Source organism: Maniola hyperantus, chromosome 13 (assembly GCF_902806685.2).
Source record: "Maniola hyperantus chromosome 13, iAphHyp1.2, whole genome shotgun sequence".
In the NCBI taxonomy this organism is placed as follows: Eukaryota; Metazoa; Arthropoda; class Insecta; order Lepidoptera; family Nymphalidae; genus Maniola; species Maniola hyperantus.
The window spans coordinates 10,231,725-10,255,540 of NC_048548.1; the positions used below are offsets into that span (position 1 = coordinate 10,231,725).

Genomic DNA, 23,816 nt, shown 5'->3' on the forward strand with positions numbered 1-23,816 from the left:
TAACAAGCTTTGCAAGTATTAAAATCGGAATGTACTTTGTTGTGCAGACAGCATACGGGGGAGACTCCCCACAAGTGCACGTATTGTCCGCGAGCCTTCTCCCGCAAGGAGCATCTCAACCAGCACATCCGGCAACACACAGGGGACACGCCACACACCTGCACATACTGCAGCAAGAGCTTCACCCGGAAGGAGCACCTTGTGACCCATGTTCGGTATGTAGCAATGTGTACAAGTGCACGTATCGTCCGCGAGCCTTCTCCTGCAAGGAGCATCTCAACCAGCACAACCAGCAACACAGGGGACACGCCACACACCTGCACATACTGCAGTAAGAGCTTCACCCGGAAGGAGCACCTTGTGACCCATGTTCGGTATGTAGCAATGTGTACAAGTGCACGTATCGTCCGCGAGCCTTCTCCTGCAAGGAGCATCTCAACCAGCACAACCAGCAACACAGGGGACACGCCACACACCTGCACATACTGCAGTAAGAGCTTTACCCGAAAGGACACCTTGTGACCCATGTTCGGTATGTTGCAATGTGTACAAGTGCACGTATCGTCCGCGAGCCTTCTCCCGCAAGGAGCATCTCAACCAGCACATCCGGCAACACACAGGGGACACGCCACACACCTGCACATACTGCAGTAAAAGCTTCACCCGGAAGGACACCTTGTGACCCATGTTCGGTATGTAGCAATGTGTACAAGTGCACGTATCGTCCGCGAGCCTTCTCCCGCAAGGAGCATCTCAACCAGCACATCCGGCAACACACAGGGGACACGCCACACACCTGCACATACTGCAGTAAGAGCTTCACCCGGAAGGACACCTTGTGACCCATGTTCGGTATGTTGCAATGTGTACAAGTGCACGTATCGTCCGCGAGCCTTCTCCCGCAAGGAGCATCTCAACCAGCACATCCGGCAACACACAGGGGACACGCCACACACCTGCACATACTGCAGCAAGAGCTTCACCCGGAAGGAGCACCTTGTGACCCATGTTCGGTATGTAGCAATGTGTACAAGTGCACGTATCGTCCGCGAGCCTTCTCCTGCAAGGAGCATCTCAACCAGCACATCCGGCAACACACAGGGGACACGCCACACACTTGCACATACTGCAGCAAGAGCTTCACCCGGTAGGACACCTTGTGACCCATGTTCGGTATGTTGCAATGTGTACAAGTGCACGTATCGTCCGCGAGCCTTCTCCCGCAAGGAGCATCTCAACCAGCACATCCGGCAACACACAGGGGACACGCCACACACTTGCACATACTGCAGCAAGAGCTTCACCCAGAAGGAGCACCTTGTGATCCATGTGCGGTATGTAGCAATGTGTATAAGACAAGTGCACATTTTTCTCTCTAGCTTTTGACAGCAAGTGCGTCAAGTAAAGTTCAGGTAAAAAATTGAAGACATTTTCATAATAATTCATTTATTCATTTCACAGAAATAACAGGTAGAATTTAAGCATACGGAAAACATTATTTTGTCATTGTCAAATCTATGGCGAGCATATTATGTAATAGTTGATGTGGCTCCACTCCATACCTAATATCTATACAAAGCAGTGACTAATTGCCGTCTCTCGCGTGCTTTGCATCTCCTGCAGGGCGAGTTGAGAGTCTCGGATTTCCCATACCTCTTGGATAGCTATCCATATAATAATCTGACCAAATTGTTTCCAACCAATACTGTTTGCCGCCAAGTACACTTGAAATAGATCTTAATAGGAAACACCCATTCTTGGCCAAAATTTATCCATCAATGTTATGAACACTAAAAAAACTTATTTAATGACTGAAATATTGCTCGTAACGGTTTGTGCGTAACACTCCGGCGTAACTAAAAGACACTCAACTAATTCCGCTCGTAATGACAATTTTGGCAATGTAGGTATTGGAATAATTTTTACTGAGAAAACAAATGGAGGAACTTTTTCTATGTCCAAAATAGTGCTTGTTTCTTGATCTGTCCTAATGCCTTTCATTAATTTCATTGATGGATGTACTTTGGCCAAAACCCCTTTGACGAATGGGCGTTTCCCTATTCGTGCTACAAATAATTTCAAGATAATAAGAACATTATTATTGTGTTGGTGCAGGCAACACACTGGGGAGACGCCATTCAAATGCACCTTCTGTTCAAAGTCCTTCTCAAGAAAGGAACACCTCACTAACCACGTCCACCTCCACACGGGGGAAACTCCACACAAATGTCCTTTCTGCACCAAGACATTCTCTAGAAGGGAGCATTTGACCAATCATGTTCGGTGAGTGGAATTTTACTATTTAATTTAAGGACGTGTTTTGGTATGCTGGGCTGAAAAGCCAGGGGTTTGTTTGCATAGGGTATTTGACAGGTTTTTAAAACTAGGGCGATTGTCTAAAACCTGCATCAATCATTATTATTACAATCTCAATTGTTGTGATTGGCTGAATTTGTGCGATTCTTGTTGCAACAATGCATTGTAGCCAAGGTGATTGCGATCGTGACAGTGTAGCTGTCATTCTCCCGCAATCGCGCAGCTGGTTTCCGTTAATCACTGATGAGAAAATGTATATTTTACGTTTCATTGCGTATAGTGCAAGAAAAATTGATTTAAATATCCCGCGAAAACGCTTTCCTGACGATATAGCGTCTCATACGTCATTTTGACGTCACATGTTCGTAAACTTTGGTTGTTGACTATACTATTCACACAACTGTTTACAAACAGTTGACGTCGTCAATGACTCTGCCAATCACAGCCGTTAACGATCACGTGACTAAAGTAACCAAAAAATAATTTTCATTGTTGATTTTCTCTTAAAATATCTCGTACTTTTCTTAACTGACTAAATGGTTAGGTGCCAAAATTTATATTCAACACGGATGCCATCAATAGATCCTATATTTTACATGCTGTCAAATACCCTATCAACATTTTAGGATCTACTTTAAGAACATTAATGCAACTCTAAGGAGTGTAAGCTGTTTTATAAAGATCTAGAGCTGATTTCGTGAAACAGCGCTGTCTGTACGCGAACTCATTTTTCAGTACAGAACATTTACAAGGTATAGTCCGCCTGTCTAACCCAGTGCGGGTGAGCGGGTCGTCCAGCCGTCTCATACTCCGATGCCATCTCGACCGGTCGCGGCCTATACTTAAACTCAAATCGTTTATTCAGATTGGGTATTATTGTCACTTGCTGAATTTGACACTTGACACTTTCTGATTGTCACTTGCTGAATTTTGACAGCATAGGACGCGCTAAAAATGTATAGCACGTGAATAACACTTGCCACATTTATTTAGACTTTCGGTACAGAATAATAAATAAACAAAAATATTTTTTACTAGCTGATGCCCGCGACTCGTCGTGGAATTATTAAAAAAAAAAAACTGACGAATTGAGAACCTCCTCCTTTTTTGCAGTCGGTTAATAAAATAAAATAGCCTTTATTCTCTGATGCAATAGTTATACATCTTATATTACTAACTAACCGTATTACTAATTTCTTATTTCCTATTATTTAATTATCCTATCCTACATAATTTATTCTAAAACAAAAAACCCCGTGGGAACTCTTTGATTTTCCAGGATAAAAAGTAGCTTATGTCACTCTCCAAATCTTTATCTATACCCATGAAAAAAAAAATCGCGTCTATCCGTTGCACCGTTGCGACGTGATTGAAACACAAACCAACAACCAATAAACCAACAAACACACTTTCGCATTTATAATAAGGGTGCTGATTCAATTAAATTTTTAGAGTAAAGTACTTTTGAATGTTACTGCTAGTGTTTTTAGGGTTTATACACAGTGGTGGCTGGCAGAATGAGCAAGTGGCCTAATGGGCGACATCTATTCTCAACAGGATACACACTGGCGAATCGCCGCATCGGTGTGAGTTTTGCCAAAAGACGTTCACTCGCAAAGAGCACCTCACGAACCACTTGAAGCAACACACAGGCGACGCGCCGCACGCGTGTAAAGTGTGCTCCAAGAATTTCACGAGGAAGGAGCATCTCGTTCAACATATGAGGTAAGTTATGCTGGAAACACACTTAGCCCACCCACTGAACCAAATCCACGCTACGCAATTGAATCTAATCCGACTGTGCAGTCCGCGTGCAGTCAGTCGGTCGACAGTCAACTGCAACTTTCCAGTTGGTTTGTAGTCCCTTCCGGCTGTATAGACCATTAAAGTACATTTTTGTTCAGATACAAGATATCAATCTCACTTGGTGGTAAGTGATGATGCAGTCTGAGATGGAAGCGGGCTAACCTGGAAGGTGTATGGCAGTTTTTAGTCAACCTATAGCCCTTTGGTTTCTACACGCATGAGTGGCAACAGTCCACTTTTAAATCTTTCAGATACCTTATTGAACTTTTTAAATTGCAAATGAAATGACTATAAGGCCGCCTGTAAGTTTCATCATCATACCTGTAAGTTTTACTCACATTAGTAGCTTGCTTAATCAATTGACAATAAACCAAGGTAAATGTACGAATGTTTGCATTAGTAAAGTCGCAAATGATACAAAGGGCAATTTTGGTCTAAATTAAACACTTGAGATGACGTACAATTTTATTTTGATAAGGATTAATACTGTGATAGTAAAAAAACACCTCCGAAAGTAAAGCCTTGTTTTAGACCACATTTCAAAACCATAAAAATGGTTATTGTGAGCCTACCGTAAAAAATAGATACATACTATCGCGGACTTTTTTTTTAGAGCTGTTTAAGAGGAACAATTCCACCGAACATTGTTTTCGTGTAACTTTAACTATTTAGGCAGCGCACGCCACGGAAGCTCACAGATGAGGCGACTTTTTTCACTTTATTGCAATTTTCGAAGGGATCTCTAATTTTATTGATAGTAAAATATAGCCTGTCACTCAGGAATACTGTAGCTTTCTACTGATGCAAGAATTTTTAAACTCGGTTCAGTAGTTCCAAAGATTACTCCCTACAAACAAACTTAACGACATTACCTCTTTATTATATTATGAGTATTAGTATAGATTAGTATAGATGATCAAAACTTATTTTGTGTCCTTCAGGTCCCACAGTTGCGGCGATCGTCCGTTTAGTTGCGGCGAATGTGGAAAATCGTTCCCCTTGAAAGGCAACCTGCTGTTTCACGAGCGGTCACACAAAGCCGGCAACACGAAACAGTTCCGCTGCGAAATCTGCTCCAAGGAGTTCATGTGCAAAGGTAAATTGTCCACGTATATTCAATTACAAAAATGAATCATCATCATCATCAACCGATAGACGTCACGGTCTTGCGTCGCCTGAATCCAGCGGCACCCTGTGACTCGTCTGATGTTGTCCGTCCACCTAGTGGGGGGTCTTCCAACGCTCAGTCATAAGAAAGCTCAGAGTCACTCAGCGGGCGATGGAGAGAGCTATGCTTTGAGTTTCTCTACGTGATCGAATCAGAAATGAGATCGGTAGGAGAACTAGAGTAACTGACATAGCTCAACGGATTGCGAAGCTGAAGGCGCAAATGGGCAGGGCACATAGTTCGTAAAACCGATAGACGTTGGGGTCTCAACTCTCAAGGTGCTGGAATGGTGACCTCGCACCGGAAGACGCAGCGTTGGACCCCCCACTAGTTGGACAAAAATGAATGAAACATGAAAATTACAGAGCTAAAACAAGGCAATTTATGTAGAAACTAAGAAGCTGAGATCTCGTTGTTACAGCAACGAATTGACGTGATGTTTCGCATAGCCCTGAAGTGTCAAAGACAATTTTTTATCCCCAAAAATCAGAGAATTGCTACAGAATTTTTAAAAACCTAAATCCAAGCGGATGAAGTAGCGGGCATTAGCTAGTTTAAAATCAAACATTATGATTGTCTGTTATAGGTCACTTGGTATCCCACCGACGAACGCACACGGAAACGGATGTGCCTGTGGCCAATACGGAACCGGTGGCCGAAAACGAGAATTGCGGTGACTACGCCAAGTGCGAGAAAGACAACACCGAGATTCCCGAGAGGAAACATGATATCAGGTTAGTTTGTCGTATGTGTACTCCATTTTCACGAAGATATAAGTCCCGCAAATTGCTAATGCGCGTGGCTGCTATTTTAGTGACGTCAGCACTAGACTGAAGTTTCGAGCTGATGGTATATTTTTATTTCGGCTGACGTTAAAATGACGTCATTTCGATGTTAATGAGACATGGTTCCAGCGCAATAGCAATTTGCGGGACTTATAATAAACTCATTTTTTTGAAAGGCCAGGAGAATCCAGAGTCATAAAGGGTTCTCTCAGCTCAATAGGTAGCCTATTAAACCTAGATTGAACTCTCTAGTCTTAATAGGTAGCCCTATTAAGCATATAGCGCTTAGCTAGAGTTCAATTCTAGCCTCTGATGAACACAACAATATACTATGTTTTTCTGTTCGTAGAGTTGAACTTTACCTAGGCTGAAACATAGACTATTAAATAGAGAATTGTTAGTGGAAGGTAGAAAAAAATACCTAGAATAATATTCTTGCATTGTCGTAAACATGTTCAGTAAAAAAATGTACTATTCCATATTCTTTTAAATTAAAAGCATTAAAATGACAGCAGTACGCGGCAAACAGTAATTTACCAACCTTTAGAATGAGATTTCGGCTTTGTTGTGTTGTGTGTGTTGTTCGTGTCGTTGTCTCTGTCACTCATGTCTATGTGACGTTTTGTCGATCTCAACGACAGAGACTTATAATGCTCTAAAAATCCGCTATCTCCTTCTAAAGGTCGATGTACATTATTTTCTGCCGCGTACTGTAATAGATATTTTGATTACTAAAGAGATATAAATGTATAAAACTTAAATACTAACTGGGGGGTAAAAAGGTTCCAGGTTCAGGTTAACAGAACAGAAAAAGAAAAAAAAACAATGAATTTTACTTTTACAACTTTTTATTGCAGGGCAACATCAGACAACAGAAATATTGACAACACGGGAACACAAACTCAGCTGAATACAGTCATGCAAATAACAAGTCAGGTTAGTAGTTATATCAACGAGCTTATGCTCGCGACTTCGGCCGCGTGGACTACACAAATTTCAAACCCCTATTTCACCATTAGGGTTTGTATTTTTCAAAAATCCTTTCTTAGCGGATGCCTACGTCATAATAGCTTTCTGCATGCTAAATTTCAGCCAGATCCGTCCAGTAGTTTGAGCTGTGCGTGGATCGATCAGTCAGTCAGTCACCTTGTCCTTTTATATATTTAGATTAATTAACAAAACTAAACTGAAAAAACTGCAAATCTATATATGAAGTGTACTTTTGACTTTGTTCAGATTTAAGTTTCTTAAAATGAGACAAATTTATGTATATTGCATAAATCTGCCTCATTTTAGCTATATACTATGTAAAGTTTGAGCAAAGTTAAAATATCAACTCGGCTAAATTATTAAAAGTAAGTAAGACAAGCTAAGCGTTTTGTCCTGTACCTAGTTACTGCCACTGTATGGGTGAACTCTTTCCAGCAACCGGTGCGAGCGGGCGCAGTGACGAGCGCAGCGAGCGTCGCATCCGGCACATTCACACACACGCCCAGCGCACAGCATCACGCGGGCGCCACCATCGCGCACCATCCCGTCACTGTGAACTACTAGCACACGCCCACCCCGGACGCGGACCCGCTCATACTCTTCATAGAGAGCTGATAGAAGAAGACTCTTCATACAGAGCTCGTTCTGTGTAGAAGACATTATGGACTTTACTGTGTGCTGTTTATATTTGTGCAGTTTTCAACACATGAGAGAAGAGACTGCGGTTATTAACACCATGAGTGTTACACCCAAAAGGGAAATGGCTAAGAAGATCCTATGGTATGTCCAACATCACAAATCATTCTGTTACCATGAACTACTGCACATGTTCACCATGGATGCAGACACGCTCACTCTTTATAGAGTTAAGAGACATGGTTGTTAAATATGGGCCTCATAAGAAAATTCAACGGGAGATGGAGAGCTATGCAAGGTGATCTGTAGAAGAACCAGTCATCGACATAGTTGCATTCAGGAATCCTGCGGTGGATGTCTACCGACTGACGATGACGACTGTACAGAAGGGTTTGTTACTAACTATGCGCTCATTGTTTATATTGGTGTGGTAAGTTGTAATGCAGCATTAAATTGACGTGTTCCCAACAAATGCACAAGGAAGGAGACATAAAGTAGTGGGACTAGTAGTGTGCCACATTACTGAATCATCAAGCACAGTCCAATAAAAATTACTAAAAAGAACTACCACCATCACCGTTACCCTCCATTCTATCCAGCTGTCAGATACTGTTCAATTTAGTTAGTATCAGAATTCAGAAAGAAAGAACTCTGAACCTTGAAACTGTCCAGTGGTATTGCGCTACTATGGTCGACGCATTTTAAACTGAGTCGTCGAGTTATCTGTTTGTTTCGCTCGTACTTACAGGTCGTAGGTAAGTGCGAGCGAAACGGACAGATAACTCGACGACTCAGTTTAAAATGCGTCGACTATTATAGATGTCACTACTAGTCATGAAAAAAAAATACATATTGAAGAATTTTGTTATCGGTAGTGAAAAGACCGTTGTCTGAACGGACTAAAGACTCCAAGGACGATGGCCAAAGGAATGCGTGTTAATTCCCGGCTGGTTCCACAATTATTTGATATGAGTAAAAAATTATTTCCGAATTTCCTTCAAGAAAATTGTAAAATAGATGTTGTATTATCAATCTGTTTGGTGATACGAAATGAGACCTGCTGAAGGTGTCTGTACTGGCGCCCGATTGTCTCGTCATCCAAACTTGTGCAGTAGGAAAGTAGTGTACAGTACGCGGCCGAAAGTGATGAACATCGGCTTTTAGAATAACATTTCAGGTTTGTAGAGCGTTGTCTCTGTCACTCATACCCATATGACGTTTTGTTGGACTCAACGATCGAGACAGTGCTATACAAATCAAATCTGCTATCTCCTAAAGATCGATGTTCATCACTTTTGGCCGTGTACTGTACCTATGAACAGACAACACATGCACTTTCGTCCAAAGGTCTTTTTACCTGATACCAAGTGTACTTTAATAGATTCCCAAGAATGTCATAATAAATTTTGCCTTTATATTTGTTCGTTTTTTGTGCAGATGTTAGTGAATTATTTTTGTAGCACCATCTTATATCCTGTTCATGGAGATGAGCTAATAGGGTAGTAATGAACCGGTCGACACCGGGGATCTATAGAGCGCACTTAGACTTTTCTCAAATTTAAGACTGAGTTAAAAAGAGACAGATACTCTCTCGACTCGGTGGACAAGGCTTAAAATACCATAGACTTTCTTTTTTGCACATCAATTCTAAATCTGTCCTAATGAATTCTAGTGTTCAATTTAGTAATTCTAGAAGAATGTCTGTTGCCTCGCGATCTTGTCACTTTAAATAATGAAACGAAATGCACAAAAAAGAGTACAAATATAAGCAATAAACAGAAACTATAATTATTGTAGTGTAATAATTATTGTGAGCAAATCTAATGCAAAATAAAATTTATATTTTTAAATAATTTCATAGTAATGAATTATAAATAATGTAACATAGTGTATATTTGCATGAAATCATGTTTATTTATACTGAATAGTCTGATAATAATGTATATTGATAAACACAGCTATTATGTGATTTATTATAGTGATATTGGTTTTAGGTTCTATATTTTCTTTTAAGTATATATTTTTTTCTATTATTATATTTCAACTTTTGAAAGTGAAATTTTTTTATGGAAAAGATTGTAAAAGGATTGTAGTTGTAATTTATTTTAGTATCGATACTGTGGTATCATTCTTTTTACACGAATGTGCAACGCGAAATATGTTAAATTTTTTAATTTACGATTTTTTAATTTGTCAAAACATACATGTTTAAACATAATAAACAGACTACTTAATACTAATCATATAAAACTTAATGGACCGATATCTAAGTATGGAAAGTTGAAATGGACCCACAAAGACAAAATCTATTTGGTACTTATTAAAAGTCACACATTCCTAAGAACAACTTTTGGCTTTTGACTTTCTCTGAAATCTACCTATTAAAAAAAAATCTTTGTCTTTTCATTTTTTATGGCACACAATATTAAGATGTTGCTAAGATATTGCATCACAATTAATATGTTATGATTTTAGTGCAAGAGGGACCAGGGAGCGAAAACTTAATAATATTCTTAAAAATATTTCCTAGTATTTCCTCACAATGTTAACTTATTTAATTATTTTTGTAAGTTTGAAACTAATAGTTCTATTTTGTAGTTATTCTTTGCCATTTATGTACAGTACAAGTGTGATAATTCTTATAGTATAGGTTAAAGTTGTATAGATGTTAGACTGGTGGCCGTACGCTTAGCTTAGCCAACCACCCACCAGTACGAAGTGGTGTTATAATCACTTCAAGACTAAATCTAAAAGTCTATAGCGTGTACACTTGTACATAGTAAACATTTATTATAGATGTATGTAGTATAACTAATTAAGGCTAACTGTATCATTTATGTTCTTTTGCCTGAATTGTTATGAGAACTGTATATGAAACTTAGATAAAAACGGTTTTGAATCGTATGGTGTTCTGTTTTCTTTGTTTTATGTAAAGTCCTAACAGTTTTTTTAATAATTTTATGTAACAATGTGGCTGATTCTCTTGTGCACAATTTCTAAAGTAAATTAACAGGTCTAAATCTAGTGCTATCCTGTTCCGCCAGTAACATTATGAAAGGGATAGCAATAGATTTAGATGTGTCAGTTTAGTTTAGAGATTGTGTACAAGAGAATCAGCCACAATGATAGTTAAAATTTTTACTTAAAATTATTTAAAAAAATTTAATTTGGATAAAATTAATAAACTGCATATCATCACACGAGAACAATGATCCTGCAGAAGTATAAACTGTTGCAGTAATCATCATTCTCCTCATAAATGTATCGGTTCCATAGTTGAAACCTTATAACCATGGTACATATTACCATAGCTTTTAATTATTTCTTCACAATATACTTTACAATACTGTAATGGTGCCACTATTCTGTTTGTAGAATTTAAATTCTCATAAATAAAATTAGACAATAGAATTGTACCTACTAAAACTTAAATTATGTTCGGTAATTTGATATGGATGAGATTAAAACATAAATGAAAGTTCTCTTTTTTTATTTATTCCTTCATTTCCTTGACCCTAGCATTATCCTTCTTATTCAGAGTTGCAACTGTTCACAAAAGTGCAAAACAATATTTATTCAAATCAATTTAGGCCCGCCGTATATTATCTATAACATGGCTGTTGCACTCGCTCTGTGCGAGCATCTGAAGTCTTGAAATTTCAGAATGGGACCATACCTACAAAATGTAAGGAGCGATAAGATTTTACGACTCGTGTTGTATATAGTAGAAGCAGGTGTTACTTTGCAGAAGTACATAAATACAGGGAACCAAAATCTTAATTTGCTATAATCTGCTGAAACAGACCAAATCTGTATGGGTGTGATATGCACTGGTCAGTGGTGCATATTGCTTGCTTGGTGGCTGGCTCTTCATGCATGTTTAGCAGTGGTAGGGTGGTGGGCGGTGCAAGTTGCATGGCACAGATTTCTGTTTCAGTGGATTATAGCAAATTAAGCTTTTGGTTCCTTGTATTATCCCTCACTACATTTTAGTGTAACATTAAAAAAAATCTTTTCAATTGCGTAAAGTAAACTAAACTTCACATGATAGAAAGTATTTGTTAAACTTTACACCACAGTGGTCATTCACTCTGACAGTGGTGTGCAAGCTGAATTGCACTTCATTGTGCTGTACCATGAGTCACTATTTTTATTTATATAAATATTTTATTTTATTTTATTTATTTATTTAAAAAGGTACTCCTAGGTACTACAGACCTATTTAAAGTGTTCTGTGGCTCAACAAAAAGTATTTGGTTTGTATGATCCACTTTGTATGATTCTTATTATAAGGTACCAGTTATGTGCCTATCTTATTGGAATTAAAGATCTGGAAATTACAATTAATTATTTGTTGTGTAAGCTACTGGAAGAAGTTGGTTTCTATATGAGTTAATAAATAAATACAAAATGTGATAATAAAATATATATTAGGTACACTTTGAAATAATATTAAGGTAAAAATAAATATTTAAGCCTCAACAGCAATTTTCTTTGAACTAGATTTCACTCTTTGAGGTCTCTCTGGTGTCTCTTCCTCGACCACATCTGGCAATTTATCAGCAGGAACCTCTGGCAGTTGATCTTTGACATCAAGGATTGATTCAAGCTCAGCTTCAACAGCCTCATTGTCTTCTTCAGTCAATTGTCCGGAAATGAGTTCATCTATTTCTCTCTGTTTCTCAATACCCTCCTTTGTTTCATCTAGTATCTTTTCTATTTCATCAATGTTGAGGATATCGTGAACTTTCTTTAAAGCTGCGTTTCCAGTCTTCAAGCCATCAAGCACCTGTAAATATGAACTGTTTTATAAAACCGCTCACTTGGATATCTATAAGATGAGAGATGATTCTCCTGACAGCAGCATGCTTTACTTATATTAAGTACATTATATAGGAAAACGCCATGTTGGACCTTGGATTTTACTGGAGCAATGATGTATGTAAAGACCTGCAAGCCTTTGGAATAGCCCTCAAAAGTTTGGCACAAGGTTGTGCAGGACATATAATATATTTACTAATGACAGAGCTCAAGATCTATGAAGTAAAAATTAAAAAAAGCTGCTGATACAACAAATGTCACCAAAGTGAATAATATTAACTATTCGTACTGTCCAAGAAACTAAGTAGATATACCTATGTTTTAAAAATAAAATAAAATTTACCTGGACTTCAATTTGTGTAAACTCCAAATCATGTGTCAGTTGTTCTAACTTCTCTAACTGTACATCAGCGTTATGCAGGAGATTTTCCTGATACCTCTTCTTTTTCAAAAGTAACTTGGCCTTATCGCGTTTGTCTTCCGATAAAAGTTTTTTCGCTAACTGCCTGTCTCTTTCAAGATTAAGTTCTATTCTCTTCTGATACTGTTTCAACTTATCTCTTTGTTGTTTTAGCTGTAATACGGCTTTATCTTGCTCGGTTACCCTACTTTTTACAGGCTTTTTGCTTTTGCTAAACCATCCACCCATTTTGCTTACCCTAATCAGACGAAGAGCACTTAAAACATAAAAGTTAATTCAAATGTAGATATCACAGTATTTACACAAAAACTTGACGTACCTAACTACGTGGTGCCTATGATATTCATTAAAGATTAATGTTATTTAAAATTTAAATGTTAGAGTTAATAAAAATTATGAATAGATTACAATAATTCTTTATTTTCTTTACAAAAATGACAACTTGACTTGAAACTCTTGTAAGGGACATTTTCACATTTTCACTATTGACAACTAGTGTAGTCTGTGGTGTAGTCACGGAACAATGTGTTATTGTGTCTGTAGTATACTCAGACTAAAGGACAAGAAAGGTAGTAGGTCACACTATGTAGTGTGACCATCTCGAAAATAGAGATTCTGTCATTCACTGTATGAAAATATGCCAAATTCTTCAATGAAACTCATATTGCGATGGATGGCAGAATTACGGATAATCGGATGAAACGAGAACCGCTCCCAAGCATTGGCGATTGTTTGCGAGCACAAATTACCTACAGACATGTAACTAGCGTAGTCCCTATAGTCAATCTCGCTCAAGCAGAGGAACTTGTTACATGTTATTCCTTCTATTTTACGTTCGCTTCGGCAATTGTAGCATATTTTCGTACAAATAAACTAATAAATTGCTAAAACCCATCTAAATAAACAAAATATTTTTTGTCCTAAGCCTCTCACCAGACCAGAAATTAAAAAATTCCAAACCCCTGCCGGGAATCGAAACTTGGAACAAAAACCACAGCACCAGGGACGTCATCAAACACCATGATCCAAACAAACGTTCCTCCCAGTGTTGGTGACAATATGCAAACTTTCAGCTTTTATAAAATAACGAAGGTCTGACACGCGCTGGCTCTCTCTCTAATGAAACGACTAGGTATCTTTGATTTCACGTCACCCCTAGCCTACTATTTCACAGATGTCGATTCAAGATAAAACCGAGGGTTCCCTTACTCTAGTTCACTCTATTAGCAGTAGGTACCATAGAGGAGTTTAGGGAGAGGTACATCTAAAGGAGGAATAATAAAAATAAAACAAAATCTTACTATCACTATTAAAATTGTTTTTATTATAGTAAAATCCCTAATAGTTCACACTACGAATTCATACACAGCAAATTAATTAATCACAATTTTACTTAGCAAAATAAAAGATCGATAAATACCTGAAGGTCACTCCTTAGACGAATCTGGTTACAGAAAATAACTCCCTAGGGATAAAATATATGCCGACGCGTAGCTACATTTTACAAGAACTTACATTTTAAATCGAATTAGGTATAACAATTAGTTTATTATATAAGGCCGCAGATACACCTGTTAGTTTTACTCACGTAAGTAACTTACATGATTAACTTACGACAAAACTAATGTAAACACTCTTACAAGTGTAACACCTTAGTCAATTAATTACGTAAGCTACTTACGTAAACGAAATTTACAGGTATAATCGCGGCCTACCGCATACATGCATTTGCCTAAGTCATGTGGAATCATAAAAATCCTTACACACGTAAATATGTATGCTAGGTCACCTCGAAACCGATGTCCAAGAGACGGTATTAATGGACGATGCTTTCGCCTCTTCGTTGCCCGCTGTTCTCTTAATTTGAAAAGTACCTCATTGTCTGTGGTCGAGCCGCCCCCATCGATGGTCTTCATCTATGGTTTTGCAACTGAAAAGTCCATCCATTTGCTAAAAAAGCGAACGTTACCATTTTTGTTCATGAAATAAAATATAACGATTGAAAGAGCCAATACATAGTGAGAACTTGAAAATTATACAGTTATTAGCACATATTTTGAAATCAATCGTTATATTTTAATTCCATTTGGGATGAAGGGCAATTTTGTCAATAATTTGTATGGCATCAAGTATGTTAAAAAAATATTGCAGATTATATAAAAAATTCTGCGCTGCAGTACATACAGATGTACATAAAAAATATTAAAAAAAAAACGTAGGTAAAAAATATTCGCCAACTTGTTGCCATAGTGAGGGTACCTGGAAATGCACAGTAGATGTAAAAACAGCAGCTGCTTTGTGAAAAAAGAAGCATATGGAAAACGCTCCTTTCACTTCGCCTTTTCTTTTGATTTATGTGATGATAATATTTAAGACAACGCCGATATCTTTGAAGTTCCTATTAAAACTCGATTATCCTTTAATTACGCGATTAGTCTTTAATTTTAATTACCGAAAAGAAGAACTGACAAAAACGCTATTTTTAACCGACTTCAAAAAAGGAGGTTCTCATTTTGTCGGAATCTTTTTTAGAGCTCCGTACCCAAAGCGTGCCAACTGAGGACCCTATTACTAACCTCCGCTGTCCGTCCGTCTGTCTGTCAGCGGGCTGTCTCATGGTGATAAGTATTTTCAGAGTTTTTGATATATTGCCGCTATAACAAATAATAAAAAACAAAGATGGCGAATTTCAAAATGGCCGCCATCGAAATTTAAAAAATCAAAAGGTACAGGGTTGTATTATCTTGTACAACGGTACGGAACCCTTCGTGTGTGATTCCGATTCAAAATTGACCAGTTTTATCTCGTTGAGCCTAGCATTCGGTGCCGGAACCTAACAAATACCTGGCATTCAATCTGCACCAACGCCCCGACTGTGGCAACTCGAGATTGTCAACGACGAAACATTACATAAAAAATACCTCAAACGAGACGACGTTTATGCGGACGGCTCATCTAAAATCCCCTTGGTCAGGTCAATCGCTAGGCTCTTTTACATCTCAAAGGCAAATGCCCATTTTTGGCGAAGGTTCGGCCATCAATGTACTCTAAAAATATTTTTTTAAATAACTAAAACGATTGCTGCAGCTGAACCATATTTGTGTGTAACTCTCCAGAATTAAAAGTCAAAATAAAAGATAAACTCAATCAATATTGTTTATTTATTATAATGTGCCTAATGCATTGTCTTAGTGGTCTACAACCATCTTGGCATAATTGCCTTTGTAATGAAAGCGGCGGGGTGATTACGTATCTCGCGACAGGCGTAAATCTCGCGATCATTGCTGTCAAACGTCCGGCTAGAGAGAGATAGCCACAAAGCAAAATAAAGAAGAAGAGGAAGAGAGACAGCAAATGAACTGTCGGATTGCTACTGCTATCGCTACTGCAACTTTTTACGTAATCACCCCATGGTTTAGGGCACATCGGTTGGATGGTTTCGAAGTCCATACAATGGACATATGCTGAAATATTTTTTGTTTTGTATATTAAATTTTTTAAATCTAAACCCATAAAACCATTGCGTTTCTTTTTATTGCATCTTCAATTTTTTATTCTCTCATACTTTACAAAAGTTCATCCAAGTTTTAAGTACAAAACAGTGCTTGTTTCTACTTTCTTTATCTATGATGTCAATCTTAATACCTAAATATCTATCATTGATAGAACGTACCTAAGCCAAAACCCCTTTCTCGACTGGGCATTCCCCTTTTGAAAAAAAAAAACCTATAAGATGTATGCGATTGACCAAAAAGCCTTTCCTCGTCGGCTTCCAGCGGCTATTCATAATTACGTATCAAATACCTGGCAAGTCCGTCGGTGTGACGACAACTACCGAATCGAGAGTGCAACGGGGCATTACTCCCCATATGTTTGCCACTAACCGAAGTTTTATTTTGGTATGTTACTAAAGCTGTAAAATAACAGTGTTCAAAAATTACTTTATCATTGTATCAACATTCTTTTGGAGTAGTTTGTATATGAAGCGGTTAAGTAATGCCTTTACACTGGTTAGTGTGACTGTGTTGGATGTGTTTCATGTATACCTTATCCGCAAAAAGAAGTTAGTATAATATCGCTCTCTCTATTACGTAATCCCATACTGATAAATATAAACCTCAGTGGGTGCTAACCATTTTGAGCCACCAACCAATCACAAACGAAACTATGTTTTCTAATTATTGTATTTCGAATGTTTTCTGAAAATATTTTCGAATACAATTCAAAATGTGACTGTAAAGTTAACCGTTTTGAATCACATTATGAATTGAATTCGAAAATATTTTCAGACAACGTTCGAAATTCAATTAGAAAATATAGTTTCGTTTGTGATTGGTTGGTGTATAAAAATGGTTAGCATCCACTGAGATTTATGCCTCTATCAGTATGGGATTACGTGATAGAGAGGGTGCTATACTAACTTCTTTCCACGGATAGGGATAGTTCTTGTCAAATTTAGTGCAATGTTAATGTATGCTTACCGTTTCGAGGGGCTTTTGTGATACCTCTGACAATCACTAGTGGCGGTCGCGGGAGCGCCGGCGAGACCGCTCGTGCGAAGATCCTTTAAAAACAAATATCCATACTTCTATACTAATATTATAAATGCGAAAGTGTGTCTGTATGTCTGCTAGCTTTTCACAGCCCAACAGTTAGGGGCTGAAAGTTTGTATTTGGGCTTTCAGAAAAATATGTTTTTGTTTTTGTAAATTTTTTGAAAATTTCACCCCCTCACCGATTTTGAACTATTTCATTCAAACGAAGTCATGGCGGCATAAATCACTTTGAAAGAATACAAGTTCTACTCACTTCTCTCCCTGCGATGCTTGCGATCGCGATCGCGGTCCCGGTCCTTGGTGTCACGGTCGCGATCCCGGTCACGCTCCTTGGTGTCACGTTCTTTGGTGTCACGCTCCTTGGTGTCACGCTCCTTGGTGTCACGCTCCTTGGTGTCACGTTCCCTGGTGTCGCGGTCACGCTCCCTGTCACGGTCCTTGTCACGCCCCTCGCGGCTTGACCTATAATCATTATAGCACATGTTCTTAATGCTCTTAGAAGTATATCCTCAAAAGTCTCTGCACCTAGGATAAAGGCTTCCCCCCTTAAATGTCTTGATGAGATAAAATTGAGTTGATGGGTAAGATCAAGCGCAGGGACTGTGGCTTAATGTATCTTTGTTGTCCCATACCATTGTCCCTGTCGCCCATATCCTTGTCCCTGTCTCGCTCACGATCTCTATCTATTCCCTCTCTGTCGCGCCTTCTTATTCGCTCTGGGCTGGTTTCCGCACTTAAACGTTTCCGTCTGTTGTGCGTAACGTGCGTTCTGTCGCGCCTATCTGTACCGAGGCCGCCACCGCGATTGCTACATTCTCTTTATTTCGTTGTTATCCTGCCAAAAGAGGAGTTTCATCCCCATAATTAACTTACCGATGACGCTCCTTCTCTTTATCCTTGTTGTCCCTGTCGCCCCTATCCCGCTCGCGATCTCTCTCCATTCTCTCTCTGTCGCGCCTATCTGAACCGAGGCCGCCACCGCGGTTGCTGCGCTCTCTTTCCCTGTCTTCGCGGCGCTTCCGCTCTTTCTCTTGTTGTTCCTTTTCACGGGCTTCGCTCATCTCTTCGTAGGCTTGACGTAATTTGAAGTATCTGTAAATACAAAGTAATAACTTCAAATGATTCAACTTATAACCGTCAAAAAAATATATTTGAGACTGACTTCAAAGTTCTAGACCTTGCATCAGAAAGCAGACTTCACGTGGAAAGATGACTGATGAGGCGGCGCAAGTCCGTGGTGTATGGAAGTCCTTACAAGAGATCTATGTCCAACAGTGGACGTCTATCGTTGAAGATGAAGTTCAAATATATTTTGCTCTGAATGGATAACATTTATTTCATAGACTTTTAAATTGTGGTAGTCAGGAAGTAGGATAATTCTTATTTTTTCAATTTATTGGAAAAAAAAATCAATCCTGTTTCATAAGGATCAAAATAAGGTCAGGGAATAAGAAGTATGAAAAAGAACAAACCAATAGTTTTATCCCATGTCTCCCCCAAAGATTTTGTGCTGCATTATAATTAATTATGCACAATAGATGTGGCGAATCAAAAATATCTGTCACTTGGAATATCTGTTTAAGCTGTTTTTTCTTTATTACTAAGACGCTGCTGTCTGTCTGTCTGTCAGCTGATACCGGCATAGATGAGATCAAAATTTTCACAGAATGTGTATTTTTATTGCCACTATAACAATGAAAATTTCAAACTGGTCGCTGTGAATATTAAAAAAAATTAAAAGTATTATTTCTAGTACCATGGTATGGGACTATTTGAGTGCGAGACCGACTCGCACTTGACTGATTTTATTTTAATTCACATTGACCACAATCACACCTGATGGAAAGTGATGATGTGGCCTAAGATGGGACACGTTCACTTATGAGTTTTATATGAAACTAGCTTATGCTTGCGACTTCGTCCGCGGGGTTATTTTTCAAAAATCCTTTCGTATCGGATGCCTACGTCATAATAGCTATCTGCATGCCAAATTTCAGCCTGATCCCTCCAGTAGTATGGAATGTGCGTTGATAGATCAGTCAGTCAGTCACCTTTTCCTTTTATATATTTTGATTGGTATGTAACGTTACCCAACATGTTGCTTCCCGGACAAATGATCGTCGATTCTCTGCTGAGCATCACCGACGATCAGGAAGGCACCACATACTGGGCACACCTCCATTTGCTTCTCCTGAGCGGCTGCTAATTCTGCCGTCATTGACCAGTGGCTGGAAAAATAAACATTAGGAATAATATTTTTGTTATAAGTCCTGCAAATTGCTATTGCGCTGAAACCATGTCTCATTAACATCGAAATGACGTCGTTTTGACGTCAGCCAAAGTAAAAATATACCATCAGCTCGAAACTTCAGTCTAGTGCTGACGTCAATAAAATGGCGGCCACGCCCATTAGCAATTTCCGGGACTTATAGTATGAAATATAATATTATACATTAGCGTATTATAAATTTAATTCTGTAAAACTGGAGTATTATGAATATTTTGGATCTATGTTTGCAAATTGAAAATAAATTTAATTTTATGAACTTATTTAAATAAATTGACTTTGTAAATATAGATGCTTCTGGCTGTACTCAAATGCTTAGTTGACGTAAGCCAGACTAGTTTCAAACTCATCTGGGGTCCTTTTTCACAAGGACTCAACTCGCAAACGCGTCGCGGTTGAGACTTTGTGTCGCACGTGAGTACAGCCTGGATCATCATATAATGGAAATCACTCACAATAGTTTAAATGCTAAATTTACTTTACCTATTTTCTTGTTGTTTCAAAAGCGTATCTTTTTCCTCTTTCAGTCTATCACAGAGCTTCATGAGCCCCTGGGCCTGTTCAATGTTTCCACAGCTGCCTGCCTCCTCTGCCTCTTGTAATAAAGCAGTGATCTTTTCCGAGAGCAGTTGTACCTGTAAAGATAACAAGTTAGCCTCAATACGGCATTTGACAACTAGTCAAATGAGTGACTGAAGGAAACTAGCCATGGCTGAAGCCTGACCAGATCAGCGGTGTGATTCTTTAACTTGGTGTCTAACACCGAGCTCATTTGGAATTGATTGATTCTACATTGCTGCTTCACTGTGACATTAAAATAATTTTTCATAGAAAACCTTTAATAGATTACAAATAAATGTCAAATGCGCTCAGTGGCTATCATTCAGTGTTAGACATTGAGTTAGCTGATCACTCCACACACATTGAAGGACAAACCAACAACTTTCGCATTTATAATATAAGGTAGATAAGATATGATAACTGGGTCTGACAGCTTAACATAATTTCTAGAATTTGAAAGCTTGACATGAGCTCAGAGGATATGAAAAAGCCAAATTCGAACCTCCAAAGTCTGTCACCAATCCTGTTATCAGCTTGGATCAACATTGCTTAACAATTGCATTTGATTGATATACATTGTCACAGGTAGGCTAACACACAGTAATCCATCAAAAATACCACTTATAGTAGTTCTTGCAATATTCACGAAGGCGAGTGTTGAGTATCAGTATAAGTAATGTACACTGAATGGGTGCATTTGTGAGCGTTTGCTCGCGACTGATTGGTCCGACATGCACACACACGCAATGCCCATGTATCCAACGTAACCACAAGTAAAGTCTACTCGCCTTCGTGAATTGCATGAACTGTAACTTTGTTAATGTTTTAAAAAACTACTTCTTACCTGCTCCTGATTTTTCTCAGTTTGAGCTTGAGTCATTGGTGGACCCTCTGGTTTGGAATTCATAAGTTCCAGCCTTTGCTTACCTTTTTGAATTTTTCCTGAAAAACAAATTCATTATTATGGGGCAAATCTAACAATTAAATAATATATAATCTTAGAATAGTGCTGTTGTAAGATAGTTGGTATGATACAGGGACTTAAGTACCTGCACAGCCCTATTAAAGAAACAAGCTAAAATGGTATACAACTTTCGTAGCTTGATGCAAACACCTTGATTACTAAAACTTTGTGGACTCCGAAATAAAGGCTATTTCTATTTTATTGTAAAAAGTACTTACTTTCTACATCATTGATCATGTGGCGGCAGAACCGGAGAAACTCTTCAACATATTGAGCTTTCATGTACGAAGAGTCCGCTTTTTCAAATAGATCCTTAACTTCATCATCGTGTACTTTGGGACAGGCCCCAAGATCAGCCCGTGTATTAACAAATAAGTCATGAGGACAGAATTTGACCATGTAGTATTTACAGTACTGTGAAAATATTCTTTGTGTAAGAAATTTGTGGTTAAAACTCAACTAGGTATCTCTTGGGAGGGTCTGGGATTCATTTCTAATGTTTGGAATCATGTGCAAGCAAGTCAATTAAATTTCATGAGAGTTCTCCATAATGTTCTCATTGTTGTATGAAATCTGCCATTTCATATTTGGCCAGTGTGGTGGACAATGGCTAAACACTTCTTATTCAGAGAGGAGACCCATGCTCAGTAGTGGGCCGGCGACTACTTTTGCCTATGTAGGTACAGTTCCAAGCTATTGCATAGATTAACATTGAACGCTGAACGTTAGAACTCATGGTGAAATGACCAACACCTTACTAGGTTATAAGCAATAAAAATAAAGCTAGAATTAAGAATCTTAACTTACTTCTGGGTCTTCCCAGTTGGGTTTCCTTATCTTTTCATTTGGATTAGTGTTACGGTGTCTGCCCATCAACTCATCTAGCAACTGTGCCGCCGCTAACACCGCCATTGTAAAATACCGATGTATTTACACAATCGAGTAATTGTTCAGTGTTCAAACACTTTCTTAGTCAATACCGAAGGTGAAAAATGATTTTTAATGTATGGTTAAACAATTATTAGAATATTATTATTTTATTTCAACAGAAATTCACCAGACGCAAAGTAACATCCGCCATTTTTTTTTTATTGCACTGCAAATGCAATTTCCAAAAAAAAAATTAGTCTATGAGACGGAAAGCAGGACGTTTGGTCACAGTTTCATGGTTTCGTGGCCCTAACGCGGTTGTTTGACAGCTACAATGTCACGATCGCAATCGTTAGTTAATGCTCGCTCACTATTGGCCACAATGCATTGTTGCTCATTGTTGCAACAAGGTTTTGAACAATCGCCCCGCTGGTGTTGCCTGTTTTACGGCACTTTAATAGTGATGTGGTGCAATCGATACTTACCGATAAAATATTTATAGGTTTTCTTGTGAGATGTGTAATGAGACAACAAATCCCATGCCACACGGGCAGTGTGTGACATGCAATATTTTGCAATTTTATTTTATTATCAAGTGTTAAAGTTTACAATAAACTGAAGTTGTTAATTTTATAATTTATTTTTTTACATTTCGTACCTACTAAGAAACATAGATGTGTATATTATGTATGCAAACGTATTCAAGTGAGCGATGAAATATTCGTGATCTATAGCAATTATAGATTTTACTTCGACTGCCGAGCGTGTGCGAGAGATGGAGATATATTTTTGCTTCAAGTATTGGAAGTGCACTCTCTAGAGTGGACTTTTTAGTTCCTATAAACAGCTCTAAATTTATCAAGTAAATTCTGAAAGGGTGTACTTTGCATTTTGTACAATATGATATATTATATCGGATGAAATATATCGATACCCTTCTCACTCTGAGAGGAGACCCGTGCTCTGTAGTGAGCCGGCGATGGGTTGATGTTGATGATGATGATGATATCGATACTATTATTGACATGAGATGATTCGATAATATCCAGGTCAATTCAATATATCGAGTCCATATATCGATACATATCGAGCATTCCTAGAGTCCTAGCCCAGACCCAGAGCCGTAAAAAAATTGAATTTGACTTTTGAGTTTTGAGGTTATCTTTTTGAATTTTTATTGATTTTTGTTTGTAAACATTGGTAATACATAATACATAGTTAAAATAATAATTATAATTCATATTGTTTAAAAAAAGAAATGTATCCTGAGTCTATTGTGTAATCTATCAGATTTCTTTTTTCTTATCAGTAGGAAGTGAATAAAATCCTCCGTATTTTTGTTACAGTATACTACAACTAATGGCGCAAACGAACTCTGATAGTGAATTAACATCAGAACAAGAAGCAAGATTCGAGTTACGAGAGTCATTCCTTCAAACACTGATGAATTTGAAAGGTAATTTATTTGGAATATAGGACTACTTGTTGGTTAGTTGTGTTTTGGTAGTGTTATAAAACTTCTTACTGGTAACTGGAGAACTTCTTGAATTATTGCCAATAATTTGTACTAAGTTATCAGATTTTTTTAAAATATAGGTACTGAAAGATGTTCATTACAAAATATTAAGGCTACGT

General features: G+C 38.1%; 3 protein-coding genes across 9 annotated transcripts in view; 1 reads left to right on the plus strand and 2 right to left on the minus strand.

Annotated features, from left to right (window-relative positions):
- The window catches only part of LOC117987633 (zinc finger protein 271-like), a 30,153-nt gene extending 18,974 nt beyond the window's left edge, over positions 1 to 11,179 (plus strand). For 3 of the 5 annotated variants that reach the window (XM_034974662.2, XM_069502532.1, XM_069502531.1), the window contains 6 exons: positions 2,116 to 2,283; positions 3,874 to 4,041; positions 5,064 to 5,218; positions 5,877 to 6,024; positions 6,933 to 7,011; positions 7,501 to 11,179. In XM_034974662.2, coding sequence (XP_034830553.1) covers positions 2,116 to 2,283; positions 3,874 to 4,041; positions 5,064 to 5,218; positions 5,877 to 6,024; positions 6,933 to 7,011; positions 7,501 to 7,629 — 847 coding nt within the window. In that variant the 3' untranslated portion in view covers positions 7,630 to 11,179. Of the gene's footprint in view, positions 1 to 47; positions 538 to 2,115; positions 2,284 to 3,873; positions 4,042 to 5,063; positions 5,219 to 5,876; positions 6,025 to 6,932; positions 7,012 to 7,500 lie in introns of those variants that run through there. The other 2 variants (XM_069502533.1, XM_069502534.1) reach the window with 1 other exon arrangement.
- Positions 11,180 to 12,112: 933 nt separating this feature from the next.
- On the minus strand, positions 12,113 to 13,431 carry Vps20 (vacuolar protein sorting 20). Of its 2 annotated transcripts, XM_069502609.1 has the most exons (3): positions 13,263 to 13,431; positions 12,866 to 13,181; positions 12,113 to 12,490 (listed from the first exon to the last, which is right to left on the minus strand). In XM_069502609.1, exons 2-3 carry the CDS (start codon positions 13,169 to 13,171, stop codon positions 12,173 to 12,175), a joined length of 624 nt encoding a protein of 207 aa, XP_069358710.1. In that variant the 5' UTR covers positions 13,172 to 13,181; positions 13,263 to 13,431; the 3' UTR covers positions 12,113 to 12,172. The 2 variants fall into 2 exon arrangements, with proteins under 2 accessions (XP_069358710.1, XP_034830584.1); XM_034974693.2 differs by having other exon boundaries at positions 12,866 to 13,430.
- An 809-nt stretch (positions 13,432 to 14,240) lies between these two features.
- On the minus strand, positions 14,241 to 22,426 carry LOC117987643 (luc7-like protein 3). Of its 2 annotated transcripts, none has more exons than XR_011237458.1 (9): positions 22,119 to 22,426; positions 21,530 to 21,725; positions 21,192 to 21,289; positions 20,270 to 20,421; positions 19,590 to 19,727; positions 18,373 to 18,591; positions 17,753 to 17,961; positions 16,748 to 17,507; positions 14,241 to 14,873 (listed from the first exon to the last, which is right to left on the minus strand). XR_011237458.1 is itself a non-coding variant. In XM_034974677.2 (9 exons), exons 1-8 carry the CDS (start codon positions 22,221 to 22,223, stop codon positions 17,461 to 17,463), a joined length of 1,164 nt encoding a protein of 387 aa, XP_034830568.1. In that variant the 5' UTR covers positions 22,224 to 22,426; the 3' UTR covers positions 14,241 to 14,873; positions 17,425 to 17,460. The 2 variants fall into 2 exon arrangements, 1 of the variants encoding a protein (XP_034830568.1); XM_034974677.2 differs by having other exon boundaries at positions 17,425 to 17,507.
- Between the last annotated feature and the right edge of the window lie 1,390 nt (positions 22,427 to 23,816).